Genomic DNA, 16343 nt, shown 5'->3' on the forward strand with positions numbered 1-16343 from the left:
CAATGTCCCCAACATCCAAATGAAATTCACATTGTTCTCATGATCCATCAAAACCCCATGCAACCATAAATGTTTTTTTTTTCGGAAGTGTGGCAAACAATGTTCAACAACGACATGTTATATTTGTTTGTCTTATAAGTAGCATCTATCAACAAAATTTGATGAAAGCATTGTACCAATTGGATCATCAAAGGATGTGCCAAGAAAATACGAACCAGTTTACCATACTTTTCTTCCTTTCACAACGTGTAGTCATGTAACTCCGTAACCACTCCGATTGTTGCATAATCGTTCTACCATCCCATTCCGTCCTTTTGAACGTAGCTAGCGCCGACTTGATCATATAAAAAGAAGACAAGTTGTTGGGATCGTCCGCCTTTATCTTACTTAAGATTGCACTCGCTTTACAAATCCTTATAGACATCACCGTATCCATTTGATGTGGTTTTAACTTTGCAACCATTACATGCCCAACTAGACTTATATGATCATCGTGGTTGTGACAAGCATTAGCAACTTTAAACATTTTCCACTCTTTACCTTCCCTATCATCGGGCTTATAGAAGACAACCTTAAATGGGCATCCAATCTTTTTTGTATGACTTCTGTATTTCCTATTCGTCTTCCTTACGTAATTATGATCATTTCCCTTGTGACTCTTGTTCTTCCCACCTCGCTCACATATCATTTCAAACCGAATGAACTTCACGCAAGGGTTCTGAACTACCACACACGTATTCTCTTTTGCCTTGTTGATAAGCCATTCCTTTGCCTCCACCTTACTTCCAAATTACTAAATGCGCATATAAGAAAACATACCTCATAAGCATAAACATTTAACATACATTATTTGAAGAAAAGAAAAGAGTTGTCACGAGTGTACCAAATCGTTTGCTTAGTGGTGGGAAGTATCAGCCTCAAATAAAATTCATCATCAACCGCTACAATAGCCTACGTACGTCAAACACAAGTTAAGCAATAATATTCGGAAGCAAGAGATAGAAATTTTCTACTGATTGAGACACAATCGGTAGTCAAATACGAATATAGACTACCGATTACTTAGTTGGAAAAAGTATACGCCTTCTGTATAAAAAAACTTGAATAATCGGAGGCATTATTCTTTGCCAGCACCCGATTACAACATAATCCGGAGATAAATATACCCAAAGTACAACCGATTATAGGTTGTCAAATTCGAAAATTTGAAGTGCTTTTTTTCTTCTGGGGTGACAACCATAATCGGTTGATAAATTCATTTATCAACTACCAAATATTAAATCTGTAGAATTACAACTTTTTCAATTTTGGAGGAAGTCGATTTTGGGGCGACAACCATAGTCGGAGGTTAATTTTGGAGGAAGTTGATCGTAAAAGATGAAACCAATTATTATAAGTTTGTGGAAATTCGTTTTTGGGGAGACTTTGACAATCGGTAGTAAAGTAAATATGGATAACTACCGATTATGAAAAATTAAAACTTTCGATTTTTTTATTTATTTTTCATAATCCGTAGTATTATACGTCCACGAAACTACCAATTGAAGATATCTGGTGTCTCATTAACTTATAATCGGTAGATATTGTACTCCACTATCTATCGATTCTGGGTAGTTCACGACATTCAATGCATGTATAAATTGATTTTCTCATTTAAAAACGCATACAAATGCACACAACATGGGTATTAGAGTTTCTTAACACAATACCTGTATGTTTGATCCATTATCAACTTCGATCTCATGTGATTCTTCATTTTCTTCCATGAAATCATCGTCTATGACTTCCTCTCCATAAAAGTTTGGATCATCCAACAAATACCCTAAATTCTTCTCTAAACGGTAGTGAACCTTCAACATTATATTCTTCACCTTATTCTTCACACCCATCCATATTTGTTGTTGATTTATGAAAAATGGATTTCAACCTGCCCCTCCCCCTCTTTTTCTTCTTTCTAATCTTCTTTTTCTTCTCTCTCCCACTAAAAACTAAAACTAACTAACTCCCAAAATCTTCCTTAAACTAAATGTATAAACTTTAACTACCGATTATAACATGCGATTATATATACATTACCAACCGATTACGAAATTAACCACCAATTATGGTTTACATAACATAAAAAAAAAAGCAGAGCAAATTTCACTACCGATTATTAAAAGTATATTTGGCATTTCAAAAAATAAGAGATAAGGGTGGCTTCATTTTAGGTTTTGGGGATCCGTTTTGTCTTATTAATCGCTCCAAAATTTTTCGGAGTCGCCCCTAAAAATACAAGGAAAAAAAAAGGTCCTAAATCCTAATTATATTTGTCTATCCTTAAATTACCAACTCGTGTTGTTTTACAAGTATAACTTAGAATTTTCAAGTCATGCATTGGGTCCCTGTGACCAACTTGTGTTGTTTTACTACTAGTATAACTTGGAACTTTCAAGCCGTGCTTTGGATCCCTATGGCGGCTCTACATATTGGTTGATCCGGACCACCTAGTCCTAGAATATATTACGCACGTTTCCTAGTGCGCAGCGTAGAGATTAGTCGGCTGCTTATCCTGTTTCGCAACTCAAATCACGTCTCCTGAGTTTTCTAACGCTAAACCTTGACTAGCTGGTACGATGTTACGATGTTTCGTTCATTTCTCCCTCTAAATAAATCTAGTGTCTACATATATCCTTACGTGACAGCGTAGAGTTCATAAACACATTAGTTTTTGGATCAGCAAGAAAACAAAAATTATGCCTGCAGTTACAATGGCATCTATCAGGGTCCTCTTTAGTGCACCATTTCTACATTTCATTCACAAAGATTTGCATCAAGTTGTGGCTTCCATGACTCTCGTTGACAGGCTTCTTTTCCTTGTAATTAAAAATACCTTGATTTTGTTTACGTTTGATAAACTTAGCTATTAACTCATCTTAACTAACAGTACTCATTTTAAATTACCGAGTTATTTTGCAGATTATGCACTTCATTGATAAACTTGGGATATGGCATAGACTACCAGTGTTCTTGGGTTTGGTTTATCTGGCGATTCGTCGTCATCTTCACAATCAATACAACATTCTTAATGTGGGTCCAACTCCAGTCGGGGTTCGGTTCAACCCCATGGATTATCCTTATCGAACAGCCGATGGCAAATACAACGATCCTTTTGGTGATGGTGTTGGCAGTCAGGGAACTTTCTTTGGGAGGAACATCCCCCCTGTCAACCAGAAAGATCAGGTAACGAAAGGGTTCTAACAAGAAATCTGTGGCTAAATGTTTAAACCAACTAGAAAACATACGTAAAGCATGCATGTATTATTATTTATTTTCTCGTATTCTCAATTAACTATGGAACTGATTGATGAAAACAGCTACTGAAGCCCGATCCGATGGTCGTTGCAATAAAGCTTCTAAGAAGGAAGAGCTACAAGGACACAGGAAAACAGTTTAATATGATAGCTGCTTCATGGATACAATTCATGATACACGACTGGATAGATCACTTGGAGGAAACGAACCAGGCATATATATAACCAAATTAAGCATGCTTTGCTGTGAAATTCTGTACGCTATTCATAAAAGATATCAGGTATTTAATAAGGACCGATTTCAACTAAATGTATGCAGATAGAACTTACGGCACCAAAAGAAGTGGCAAGCCAGTGCCCCCTAAAATCGTTCAAATTCTACAAAACCAAAGAGGTTCCTACCGGTTTCTACGATATTAAACAGGGTTCTTTGAACACACGAACACCTTGGTGGTATGAGTTTTGATGCTTTAATTGCGACCATGATTGTGAGTGACAGCTAAATTAAAATATTTCTTCCAATTATATATGGGTTTTATCAGGGATGGGAGTGCAATATATGGGAGTAACTCGAAGTGGTTAAGCAAAGTGAGAACATACAAAGATGGAAAGCTGAAGATATCAGATGACGGACTTCTCTTGCACGACGAAGACGGTGTTGCGATATCTGGAGACGTTCGTAATAGCTGGGCAGGTGTTTCTGTCTTACAAGCCCTCTTTATCAAAGAACACAATGCGGTTTGCGACACTCTCAAGGTATATCTGCGTTTTGTTGGTGTATCCTTAAATATATCTCACACCACAATATCAACTTTCCCCGGATGAATTAGCCCTGTCGACGAGATTGTTTGATACTTAGATTGATTCTGATAGTAAATTAATTGTTATTTGCAGAGGGAGTATCATGAGTTGGACGATGAAGATGTATACCGACACGCAAGATTAGTTACTTCAGCAGTGATTGCTAAAGTCCACACCATTGATTGGACCGTCGAACTCTTAAAAACGGACACTCTAGATGCTGGGATGCATGCCAATTGGTAATGAGTTCCTGAATACTTTCTACTGCAAGCAACATGAACATGCTTTTGGACATCATTGGAACATTGTGATCGTAGCGCATGGGGCTGACTTGTCCCACCCGAATTTTAGCTCAAAATTTTGTCCCGAAAAAAAGAGTGATCTTTTTTCGTGTTTAATTTCAGGTACGGATTGCTGGGAAAGAAATTCAAAGATACATTCGGGCACGTAGGTGGGGCTGCGTTGGGAGGACTAGTAGGACTGAAGAAACCTAACAATCATGGGGTCCCGTATTCATTAACCGAGGAGTTTGTTTCCGTTTATAGGATGCATCCGCTTCTACCGGAACATCTTGTCCTAAGAGATCTCTCTGCTGCACCTGGTCCTAACAAATCTTTGCCATCTACTGCCGAGTAAATTCTTCTCTTCCATAATCACATTTGCCAAGTTTCGTACCCGGCAAGCTTAATGTACACTAGGACTGTTTGCTAGCATCCTAGGAAAAAAAAAGAAGAAGACTGTTAGCTAGCATGTCTGCCTTTTTTAAGTACGAAGTTGTTGTCGTACTAATACACTGTTAAATCGTAATTAGGATACCAATGTCTGACCTGATTGGGCTAAAAGGAGAAAAAGCTTTATCAAAGATTGGATTCACAAATCAAATGGCATCAATGGGACATCAAGCATGTGGATCGCTTGAACTATGGAACTACCCTACATGGATGTGGGATCTGATTACGCAGGACGAAAATGGGTTGGAAAGGCCCGATCATGTTGATCTCCCATCTCTAGAAGGTAAAACTTAATGATAACTAAACCTACTATTTCGATGATATCATCATTTAAACTAATACGGTGTTTAACCGTGTACGCACAGTCTACAGAGACAGGGAGAGGAGTGTTGCGAGGTACAACGAGTTCCGAAGGGGAATGCTAATGATACCCATATCTAAATGGGAGGATCTGACAGACGACAAAGAAGCAATTGAAGTGCTGAACGAGGTGTATGGTGATGATGTTGAAGAGCTTGATTTATTGGTGGGGTTGTTGGCTGAGAAAAAAATTAAGGGTTTTGCCATCAGCGAGACAGCTTTCTTCCTATTCACTATAATGGCGACAAGGTAAATTTGCAACTGATGTTACACTTAACCGGTGATAGACTAATATTCAGTTGGAGTTGGTTACATATAGCATAGTGGATGTCTGATATATGTCACAGTTCGACCCAAACCAGATTAGCTAGATATCATGCGTACCGAATATTGCATGTCACTACTTGACCCAATCACATGAGCTAAAAGTCATTCACACCGTATCGAATTTCAAAAGATCTTAACGAACCGTTTGAAAAACCACATAAAAACCGTGTGTCTCACATATCCTCTCATGGTGGGACTCCAAAATGGCCCCCGCTAATTCCCAAAGCCATGTGAGGGATGGTTTTTGTGTGGGTTTTTCCCACGGTTCTAGTAGTATCATACATCCAATTTGGCGCATGTCTAAATGGGTGACTATTTGACTGACTTTGACCGGAACCAGTTGAGCCAGCTTAAAAGCCAAAATACAAAATTTGGGATTGTGATAAGGAGATTTAAGAAAATTTTGAGGCTTGGGCATTATTTGACAAATGCTTTTTTCTTTTTCTCGAAAGTACTTTGAAATGGAAAATGGATTTGTTCTTGAAGTTAAACTGAAAGGGAACACAGGTCCATTAAGCTCATCAATAAACTAAATTGGAATCAAAATCATTGTCTCATAACTAGTTTGGCGACAAACCCACCATCTAATGAGGCCTAATATTCTAGTTCCGAGTTCTCGGTTATGACTTGTTTTCCATATGTCTTGACTTTTAAGGGTATATTTTAAGTTTCAGTAAAACTTTGCAGGTATCTTTTTTGCCAACAAAAGCTTAATTAGTACTTTTCAGACGCATTGAACATCAAATCAATTTTCTTGGGAGATTAAATTAATTTAAGATAATACTACGTCATGACTTCTATAAAATAATAAATTTGGGACCATGGAAATTTATTATTTTAAAAAAAATTCATCTGTAATATCATAAGAACCCACAATTGGGGATACCACTACAAATTAGGGAATACTCGAAGAAAAAAAATAATATATTATGAAGTAATTTGGAAAACCCCTTATCCTAAATAAATTGGTAAGATTAAATCACTATTGAGTATCCCCACGTATGTTCCATATAAACTTTAAATTTTTATTCCATCTTTTTAACTTTGATCGGGTTCTTTAAATTTTGATTATTATTGTTTTGAATTAGGAATTGAATAAAAGATTCAAGAGATAAAAAGGGACACATTAAAATGGCATCACCTGGTGCAGATTCTTATACCCCACGTAACATACTTATAAGTTATTACAGGAGCTGCTGGTTTTCATCGCATTAGATGTTGCTATTCGTTTAAATAAGAATTACCCCCACTGCAAAATCATACAAATTAGATTACTGTTCGAGCCTCAAAATCCTTCTCCCTTCAAATTCCTCCATTAATTGCAAAAATTTTCAAAGGTGCCATTGCCAGTGCTGATCTCGTAAACCAATTATTAGTATCAGAAGAGATTGACGCGATAATGCACTTTGCAGCTCAAACACATGTTGATAATTCATTGCCACACAGTCACAGACTGCGGCGTAGATAATGGAACGACCAGCAATTCCGACTAACACAGTCGTACTGCATTCAACATATAAGCTATGCCGACTAGCACAGTCGGTGTGTTTTTTTTTGATCGATCAAAAAGAATAGATCAAAAGGCACACAAGCCGTGTGCGGGCAAATACAATTGACAAAGAGCGAAAAGTTCACAAAGATAGCAACAAAACAGAAACAAAGCTAAAGAAGAGTTGCAAACCACAATAAAGACCACAGCCTACTGACACGACTAAAAAGACCATTGCCGATTAACAACTAGCATATTCATCGACATCTTCTATAATTAACCCATCTTGATTTTTTTCGAGATTGCTAAACATTTCATCACGATTAGTTTTTAGAGGCGAAAATTCTAATCCACATAGAGAACCAAATCCATCATCTTATTTGCCGAAACCTTTTTAGTCGGTATTGCCTTCATCAATAAATCAATACCTACTATACCAGTCTGTATTGCCTTCAAACTACTTTGAGTGCCGATTGCAACTGTTTATATGTTTGTATCTAATTACAAAAGTATTTCGGGTGAGATCTTGTAGATGTTCGTATGAAATCATTTGTAGTGTTCCCAAATCGGTGTGCAGAAACCAATCTCATATACCGTATCATATCGTATCAATTTTTTTTGATTTCAACAGTCTCTCGAGTCTTGATGTTAGAGGATCGTAGTCATAAGCTTCACCAGCCTTCACAAATCTGCCTTTCACCTGTTTGCTTGTGTCTTCTCTAGCTCTACAAGCATGTAAAGAACATTTTAGAATCTAATTAAGAGGATGTAATAGTCGCATAAATCATTGATTCCTAAAAAAAACAGACATTGTCCTTAATAATTCTGAAAATGTTCTCTAGCAGTCGGCAGTTGAAGAAGGGGGATACCAAATGATTTAGGTTTTTAGTTTTTATTATGGTAAAGGCATTAATAACTTATCATCTCAAAAGAAAAATACTCCTTAGTCAAAATTTATCCCAATATAACCGTGAGTATCCCCCAATTTATAAGAGTATCCCCCAATCCTAGGTTCTATCATAAATCATCATCTTACAATTAATAATATATTATTTGTTTTAACAAATAATTCCTGGTTTGGAAGTTAATAACGTAACTTGTAAATAATATCGACTAATTTTATAGAGATATTACATGACTAATTTTACATGACTAACTTTACATGACTAACTTGTAAATAATATCGACTAATTTTATAGAGATATTACATGACTAACGATAATATTATATTATCAAGTATTTTTTAAAGTATATTATATATGTGACCGAAAATGGATCCTAAAAATTAAATAATACACCAACGGTATATTTAATATCCTAAAAATGAAAATTATGTTTCATAGCAATTGATATAATGAGTGTTATATGTTGAATACAGGAGGTTAGAGGCAGATCAGTTCTTCACAAGCTACTTCAACGAGGAAACATACACTGAAAAGGGATTAAACTGGGTAAACTCCACTGAGAGCTTAAAAGATGTGATGGATCGACATTACCCAGAAATGACAAAGCAATGGATGAATTCAGCAAGTGCCTTCTCTGTTTGGGACTCATCTCTTCCTTCTCACAACCCAATTCCTCTCTACCTTCGCATTCCAAGATAATCTATTATATGAATCAATTCATCATTGGATGTCTCAACAACCAAAGTAATAAGATAACCACCATATTCCATCTTAATCTATTTCGATTCTCTTTCTCGATCCTTAAGACATTTGTGTCAGTTTTCAGTGAAAATAAAAATGTGTGTTTGCGTTAAGTTTGTTTTTGAGTTGTTTTTTTTCTCTACAAGTTATTGGAATAATATTTTTATAAGTACTCTTGCCCCAAGTCGTAATCCTCAATTTTTTTCTATTGCAATATAAATATCTTTATTTTTACTAGCTTTGTTTCTTACACCTCTATTAAAACTGGGGATAATAGAGAACAACTATATTAGAACTCACATTTAGGGGATGCCCACACAAATTGGAGATAAGCAGCCGGCATTGGAAACCACTGTAAAACTATGCCGACTACAACAGATAAATGTTGAAAAACTATGCCGACTGCTACAGTATATATCCCCCACTTTGTGAAGATATCCCCTAAATGTGGAACCATATTAAAAGCGTGAAAATAATAACTTACAGAAAGGAAAAAGAATATAATAGCCGGAGATGTCTATACTAACATAAAATATTTTTTTCCTACCTTTATATTTTCAGCATAAGTCTACGTAAATGATTGTGGGAGCATAATTATAATTTTTTGAATATTTTTTCCTTCCATCTTGTACTTGTATTTTCTATTAAAATGATCATAATCATAAATAATTTTGAAGGCATAGAGGTAAATTAGTTATATGATTATATGTAAAGCGTTACTGTGATATCTTATTTATGTTACGTGCCACTTGAATTTAATTTTCCAATTTTGTTCTATTTTTATATATTCTAAAAATCTGGATGCGGGAATATAAATAATATAGTTACAAAATGACGATGGTGGTACCTAGTACACCAACAATTTTTCGTTTCGCAAACTATATGGACAAAACCTAATAGACTTGCAAGTAGATTTAATTAAAGATCCTTGAGATTGTTTAGATCAAGGCTTGGAAATCTGTTTGCAATAGACAAAGTTACCAAAACTCATGAATCTGGAACACTTACACTCAGTTAACTGAAAAACCTGGATTACTAACCACCTCTCAAGGAAAATCTTAAACTGATCAACAAAGAAGAGTTTTAGATATCTATCTTGAGGAATCACAAAGTCTGTGACGAAGAAATGTTTGTGATTTCTATTTATATCATTCCAGATCGGAGATTGATGAAAACCTCGATGATCAATAAGAACAAGATTAGGATACACGAACTATCTGGATTTACGAATCCCTAGGTGAAGTCTTGGTGTACACGTACTAGGTATGCATACCTACATGTGTACAGAATCTCAGTAGTTCTGAAAACTCTCTTTCAATGATTTGAAATATTTCCCATCGACATAAATATGAAATATCATTGCTTGGAAAATTTCCAAATGATCACCTTGAAACAAAAATAGTTCTTGAATAATAAATTATTATTGACTAAGATTGTTAAGGATCTATGAACATCTATTGCTTGAATCATATTTCGATATATTGTACAATACAAGCTTGACTCAAAGTTTTTTCTTTGCAATATTAAATCTACTAAAAAAATCATACGACACGGTCTCATAAAGATAAAATATTAATGCCGTGAGTAAATATAATGATTCAGTCTTCGTCTTTGTCGATGGAGTTTAATTTCCAATAATGATCAACTTGAAACAAAAATAATTCTTGAACAATAAATTATTATTGACTAAGATTGTTAAGGATTTATGAACATCTATTGCTTGCAACATATTTTGAGGTATTCAACGAGACAAGCTTGACTCAAAATTTCTTCTTTGTAATATTAAATCTACTGAAAATCATACGACACGGTCTCATAAAGATAAAATTTAATGCCGTGAGTAAATATGATGATTAAATCTTCACATACCTCTTTGTCGATGGAGTTTTCCAAATTTCTTCTTTTGATCTTCAGTCTTCAGTCTTTGAGTTAGTGATATTCAACTACCATACTCTAATCCTAGTCCGAGACTTGACTTTAGTAGACTAACAATCAAGATATAGTTTTGTGCATCTAACATTGACAACAAGCTTGAGATAGTAAAACTTGCGAGTTTGACCCAAAAGTGCTCAAACAATCCCCCCCCCCCTGTCGATTTTAGTTTCAAAACTATCAATATGTATAAATAAAAAATAAACAAACCTTTCAGCTCAAAATATATCATACTTGATTTCCTTGGTTCTTCAGTATCGTCTTGAATTCTCTGTTCTTCAAGTTCTTCCATGGTTCCGCATATGATTATTTCAGCAACTATGTTATTGAAGATTCGTAATGATAACGGCTTATGAAACTACTCGTTTAGAGGTTTTCTAGAATGATAAAATCACATATTTTGTTCTTCAAGTACTTAATTGATATAATGCTCCGAAAAGCTATATGTTATAATGGAATACTACTAAATGTTTTTCCCCATTTTTGTCAACAAAATTGGCAAAGGAGAAAAACAAGGGATTATAATGAATTATACAAAAGAGTTATCGAGACAAGAGATGACATACCATCTTTTTAGTTAGACGATTTCACCAGGAAAACTTAATGTCTTAATGTAGGAGACACAAATGTACATTCTTTCTACAATTCCACAGATGCACTCCCCACAAAGATATATCAATTAAGTACACGTTCAAAGTGAACTCTCCCTATTTGATGTTATTCTGCAAAAGAACAATATGAGCGACCTTTCTTTAACTACAAGAGAAGGATTTTCTTGGACATTAACAAATTTACTCGCTAGTTACAAACAAAGAAAATTTGTATCTCATATATTTTTCTCTCTTATCGCTTGTTATAAACGGTTAGAGTATTCCTCGGTTGAACCCTCCAAGCGTTGACATGTCAAGTTTGGTTGTCATATTTTAGTTTCAAAACTCAAGGTCGCTTGATTAGATTATAAGAGTCAACTTCGTTAGGTTAGACTAGGAATTCTAGAAATATTGAGACATACAAGTATTACTCTGAAGAACCTGGGAAATCTGAAGACGTATCGACATTACTGAACACATCATCCTTATGTTCAAGGTTAGTAATACAATACTTGACTTGTTTCCATTTCTATATACGTTACTTTCAAGTCGTTTATATTGAAAACATAACACGCAAAGTTATGTATATGAAACTCTAGTATTAGAGACTTTATCATTTCATTATGATCAAAGTGTCAACAAAGAATATACAAGTTGTTTTATAACTTATATATATTGAATTACGAAGTATAATGCTTATTTTTTTTAACTTTGTAATTACGAGATAGACACTATATTTGTAACATGCTACTATATTGTGTAATAAACTTAGGATTGATTCCACCTAGAAATCTATGTTTAACTATATGGACTTAAGGAAGTAGAATTTCGAAACTAGTTCGTAGTCGAAAGTAATCAATGGGATTGGTGGTCCGATTCTTATTGGGGATCTAAAGCAGGATCAATCCCTATTGGGGGATCTATAGCATGACCGATACCTTCTTACCATGCTTGCATAGACCCTTGTCGTCACTGTTCTCACCATCTTCCATACGTCTTAGTCGTCATCATGCTTGCATACGTCCTTGCATTCCTCATTCTTTCTCATCTTGGGTTATCTCGAGGGCGTAATTTTAATTATACCCTTCTTCTAATTTTGTGGTATCTACAGTGGTCTTATAAGCCCAAATATTTTTCGTATAAGTTATAACTATAATGCCTTATTCTTCTGTTTTCCTTATTGACTATGTTAGATTAAACTTCAATGATCGGAAAAAAAATAATCTATGCATTTATATGGGAAGGAGTGTCGCATATACTACCTATGTTTCAAAAATGGATCTGAATAATGTTTGCATTTTTATGTTAACCAATTTAGCAAATTTATTTGAATGTTATATCCTGCCTATCCCATTATTGAAGTACTTTCAAAGGTTAATATAAAGTTATGCTTAAATTTTCTGATCCAAATTTCCACCAATGCCTCCCCTTTGGAGATGGTTGAGGTCGAAGCTAATCATTTTTCTTAACACAATGCCCAATTGAAACTCGGTGATCACTTCAAAAAAAAAAAAAAAAATTGGATCAATAATTTCGGATGTAAACTTGGGCTTCCAAAGAAGGGTATATCAAATTGTCGGGGTAATTCTTTTTACACATCTCAGTTCTCATCCGACAAAATCTTGCCATTTTTTCTTTCAGAGACTGATTAATGAACAAGTAACATGATGGTAGATTCTTCTTTTCAATCTTCCTTCATTCCTGGAAGGCAGATTAGTGACAATATAACAATAGCTCATGAGATTATTCATAAAATGAGAAACAAAAAAGGAAAAAATGGTTTAATGGGACTTAAAATAGATATGTCAAAAGCATTTGACAGAGTGGAATGGAGTTTCCTAAGATAATCTCAAAACTAATGGCTAGTAGAATGAAAGGCCTTCTTGATAAAATTATTTCTCTTTTCAATCTGCCTTCATTCCTAGAAGGCAGATTAGTGACAATATAACAATATCTCGTGAGATTATTCATATAGTGAGAAACAAAAAAGGAAAAAATGGTTTAGTGGGACTTAAAATAGATACGTCAAAAGCATTTGACAGAGTGGAATGGATTTTCCTAATAAAAATTATGGCTAAGATAGGCTTTAATGAGAAATGGTGTAACTTAGTAATGGAATGCATCTCAACTACCACTCTTGCTATTATGTTAAATGGCTCCCCCGCTGATTTTTCAAACCTACTAGGGGCCTGCGACAAGGTGACCCATTGTCACCCTATCTTTTTTTATTTTTTATGGAGGCTCTTTCGAGAACTATTTTGTATGCCGAGTCAAATGGGTTTCTAAAAGGAATAAAAATCACTCCTAAAGCCCCAGTTGTCAGTCATTTGCTCTTTGCAGATGATTGTCTAATTTTCTGTGAAGCTAAACCTTCTACCTGTAGAAATCTTGTTAATCTCTTCTCTGAGTTTGGTAAAGCTTCTAGTCAACTAATCAACCTTTCAAAATCTGGAGGGTTTTTCAGTAGTAAAACGAATGAAAACATTAGAAATGAGGTGACTAACATCTTAGAAGTGAATGTGATTCCTTTGAATGATAAATACTTAGGATCTCCTTTGTTCACTAATAGATCTAAAGTAAAATGTTTTGAACCCTTGGTGGATAAAATACGTAATAGACTAGTAAGTTGTAGTGATCTACACTACAAATTAGCTCATAAAAAACTCAGGATCTCTAAGGGTAGAGATCATATTTGGGGGAGGAAGAAAATGAGAGAGAATGAAGTTTTAGATTTAATTTTCAACATAGGTCGAACAAGGACCAATCCACAGAAGTTAAACCCACTCACAAAAGACAACACGTGGGTGAAGCACACGTGCGAATCAACTAAAACGGAATTTCAAAATAAACAGATTAATGTTTGATTAATGGCTAAACAGGCTGCCCCTTAACCAAAAGTCTAAACTGGATGCCCCTTAACCGCTGGTAGAGTCCTTTTGAGCCAAGATTTTCAATTCTGTGACAAATCCTCTCCCTTCTTTAGATTCTTGTCTTCAAGAATCACCTTTGGAAATTGCACCTCAATGGCTAGCTTGTCTTCCCAAGTGGCCTCAGAATCTTTCATCCCCTCCCAGTGAATCAGAACTTTCTCAACTGCACAGTTGTTCTTCTTGATAATCCTTGTGTCAAGCACCTGTAAGGGTCTTACCTTCATCTCCCCATCTTTAGATAGTTAAGGCAGAGCTGTCTGTGGCAAGATCCCTTCCCCAAGTTTAGGCTTCAGCTGAGAGACATGGAAAGTTGGGTGGATTTTGGAGTCAGCTGGGAGTTTCAGTTTATAAGCTACCTGGCCAATTTTTTCCTCAACCTGGTATGGCCCAAAGAATTTTGCTGAGATCTTAAGGTTCTTTCTCAGTTGGACTAAGGTATGTTTATAAGGTTGTACTCTCAGATACATCCAGTCACCAACAGAAAATGACCTCTCTATCCTTCCCTTGTCATCTTGGATTTTGATTCTGTGTTGATCTTCCTCAAGAGCCCCTTTCAATAAATGCTTCATGAACTGTCTCTGCTCTATGTAGTCACCAACAACAGGGTGAACTCCTTGTGTTGCTGAAGTGACACCAAACTGTGGTGGTGCATACCCATACAAGGCTTCAAATGGAGTGAGCTTGAGGCTTGTGTGGTAACTGGTGTTGTACCACCATTGATCCAAGGGTATCCAACTAACCCACTTGCTGGGTTTAAAGCTAGTCATGCACCTTAAATAAGATTCCAAACAGGCATTCACCCTCTCAGTATGCCCATCAGTTTGAGGGTGATAAGCTGTGCTCATATGTAATGCAAAACCTAGCCTAGCAAAAAGGGCTTAGCAGAAGTTGCTCAGAAAAATTGTATCTCTGTCTGACACAATAGATTTAGGAAGTCCATGGAGTTTAAACACAATGTCAATAAATACCTTTGCCACTGAAGCTGCAGTATATGGATGGCTTAATGGAATGAAATGGCTGAATTTAGTTAGTCTGTCTACCACCACTAGTATAACCTCCCTGCCTTCATATTTTGGGAAGCCAGAAATGAAATCCATACTGATGTGTTTCCAAGCTTGCTCTGGAATGGGCAGTGGTTGATGTAGGCATGCTGGACTAGTGTTAAAACCCTTGTGTTGTTGGCATACATCACAAGCTTGGACAAAGCTTTTAATATCCTTGTGCATTCCTATCCAAAAGAAATACAGCTTAGCTCTCTTGTAAGTGGCATGTGTCCCAGAATGCCCCCCAATAGGTGAAGAATGAGTGGACAGAATAACTTTCTTTCTTAATCCACCATGTTGTCTAATATAGAGTCTTCCCTTGTATCTCAACACTCCTTGCTGATAAGAATATTTTTCCACTGCTCCTTCATTTATAGTTAATTTGGGAATGAGGTCCCTTGCATGATTATTTTCCTCATAACTGTCTTGAATTTCTGTGAACCACTCAGGTTGTAGTTGTATTAGACTATGGCATGAGGGTTGCTCTTCTGATTGAACTCTGGATAAGGCATCATCTACCCGGTTCTCATTCCCCTTTTTATGCTTTAGCTCATAATCATAGCCCAAAAACTTGGCTAGCCATTTCTGCTGAAGTAGTGAATGAATTCTTTGCTCCATGAAGTATTTAATACTTTGGTGGTCTGTGAAGATGATGAATTTGTTTCCCAATAAGTAAGATCTCCACTTTGACACAGCCATTACCACTGCCCTCAATTCTTTATCATAGGTAGACATAGCCAAGAATCTGGGTCCCATTCCTTTGCTGAAGTAGGCTACAGGTCTTCTCCCTTGCATGAGCACTGCTCCCACTCCAGTATCACAGGCATCGGTTGAGATTTCAAAGGGTTTTCTAAATTCTGGCAATACCAAGACTGGTGTGGAAGTGACAGATCCTTAAGCTTTTGAAAGGCTAGCTGAGCTGAGTCATTCCACTGGAAACAATTCTTCTTCTATAAATCAGTCAATGGCTTGGCAATGAGTCCGTAATTCCTCACAAACTTCCTATAGTACCCTGTTGTGCCTAAAAAAACCCTTAGGTCTTTAATGGTTGCAGGAGTAGGCCATTTCACCATGCAATCTACCTTGGTGGGATCAGCAGCTACCCCCTCACCTGATATGATGTTACCTAAGTACTCCAACATGTCCTGGCCAAATGAGCATTTGCTGAGCTTTGCATATAGTTGGTTCTTCTGCAGAGTTT

At 35.9% G+C, this 16343-nt stretch overlaps 1 protein-coding gene across 1 annotated transcript; it reads left to right on the top strand.

Annotated features, from left to right (window-relative positions):
• Positions 1-2715: 2715 nt before the first annotated feature.
• Positions 2716-8763, top strand: LOC113319234 (alpha-dioxygenase 1). The gene is made up of 10 exons (XM_026567506.1): positions 2716-2858; positions 2959-3222; positions 3357-3506; positions 3613-3746; positions 3836-4049; positions 4188-4333; positions 4499-4726; positions 4906-5108; positions 5191-5434; positions 8380-8763. Exons 1-10 carry the CDS (start codon positions 2736-2738, stop codon positions 8603-8605), a joined length of 1932 nt encoding a protein of 643 aa, XP_026423291.1. The 5' UTR covers positions 2716-2735; the 3' UTR covers positions 8606-8763.
• Positions 8764-16343: the final 7580 nt, after the last annotated feature.

The sequence above is a fragment of the Papaver somniferum genome, chromosome 10, assembly GCF_003573695.1.
Source record: "Papaver somniferum cultivar HN1 chromosome 10, ASM357369v1, whole genome shotgun sequence".
Classification (NCBI taxonomy): domain Eukaryota; kingdom Viridiplantae; phylum Streptophyta; class Magnoliopsida; order Ranunculales; family Papaveraceae; genus Papaver; species Papaver somniferum.

Bases quoted from the DNA above. Each gene is read 5' to 3' on its own strand.
- LOC113319234 (XM_026567506.1), top strand. From the start codon at position 2,736: ATGCCTGCAGTTACAATGGCATCTATCAGGGTCCTCTTTAGTGCACCA. The intron at 3,747-3,835 runs GTATGAGTTTTG...GGGTTTTATCAG, and splicing joins AACACACGAACACCTTGGTG to GGATGGGAGTGCAATATATG. The intron at 4,050-4,187 runs GTATATCTGCGT...TGTTATTTGCAG, and splicing joins CGGTTTGCGACACTCTCAAG to AGGGAGTATCATGAGTTGGA.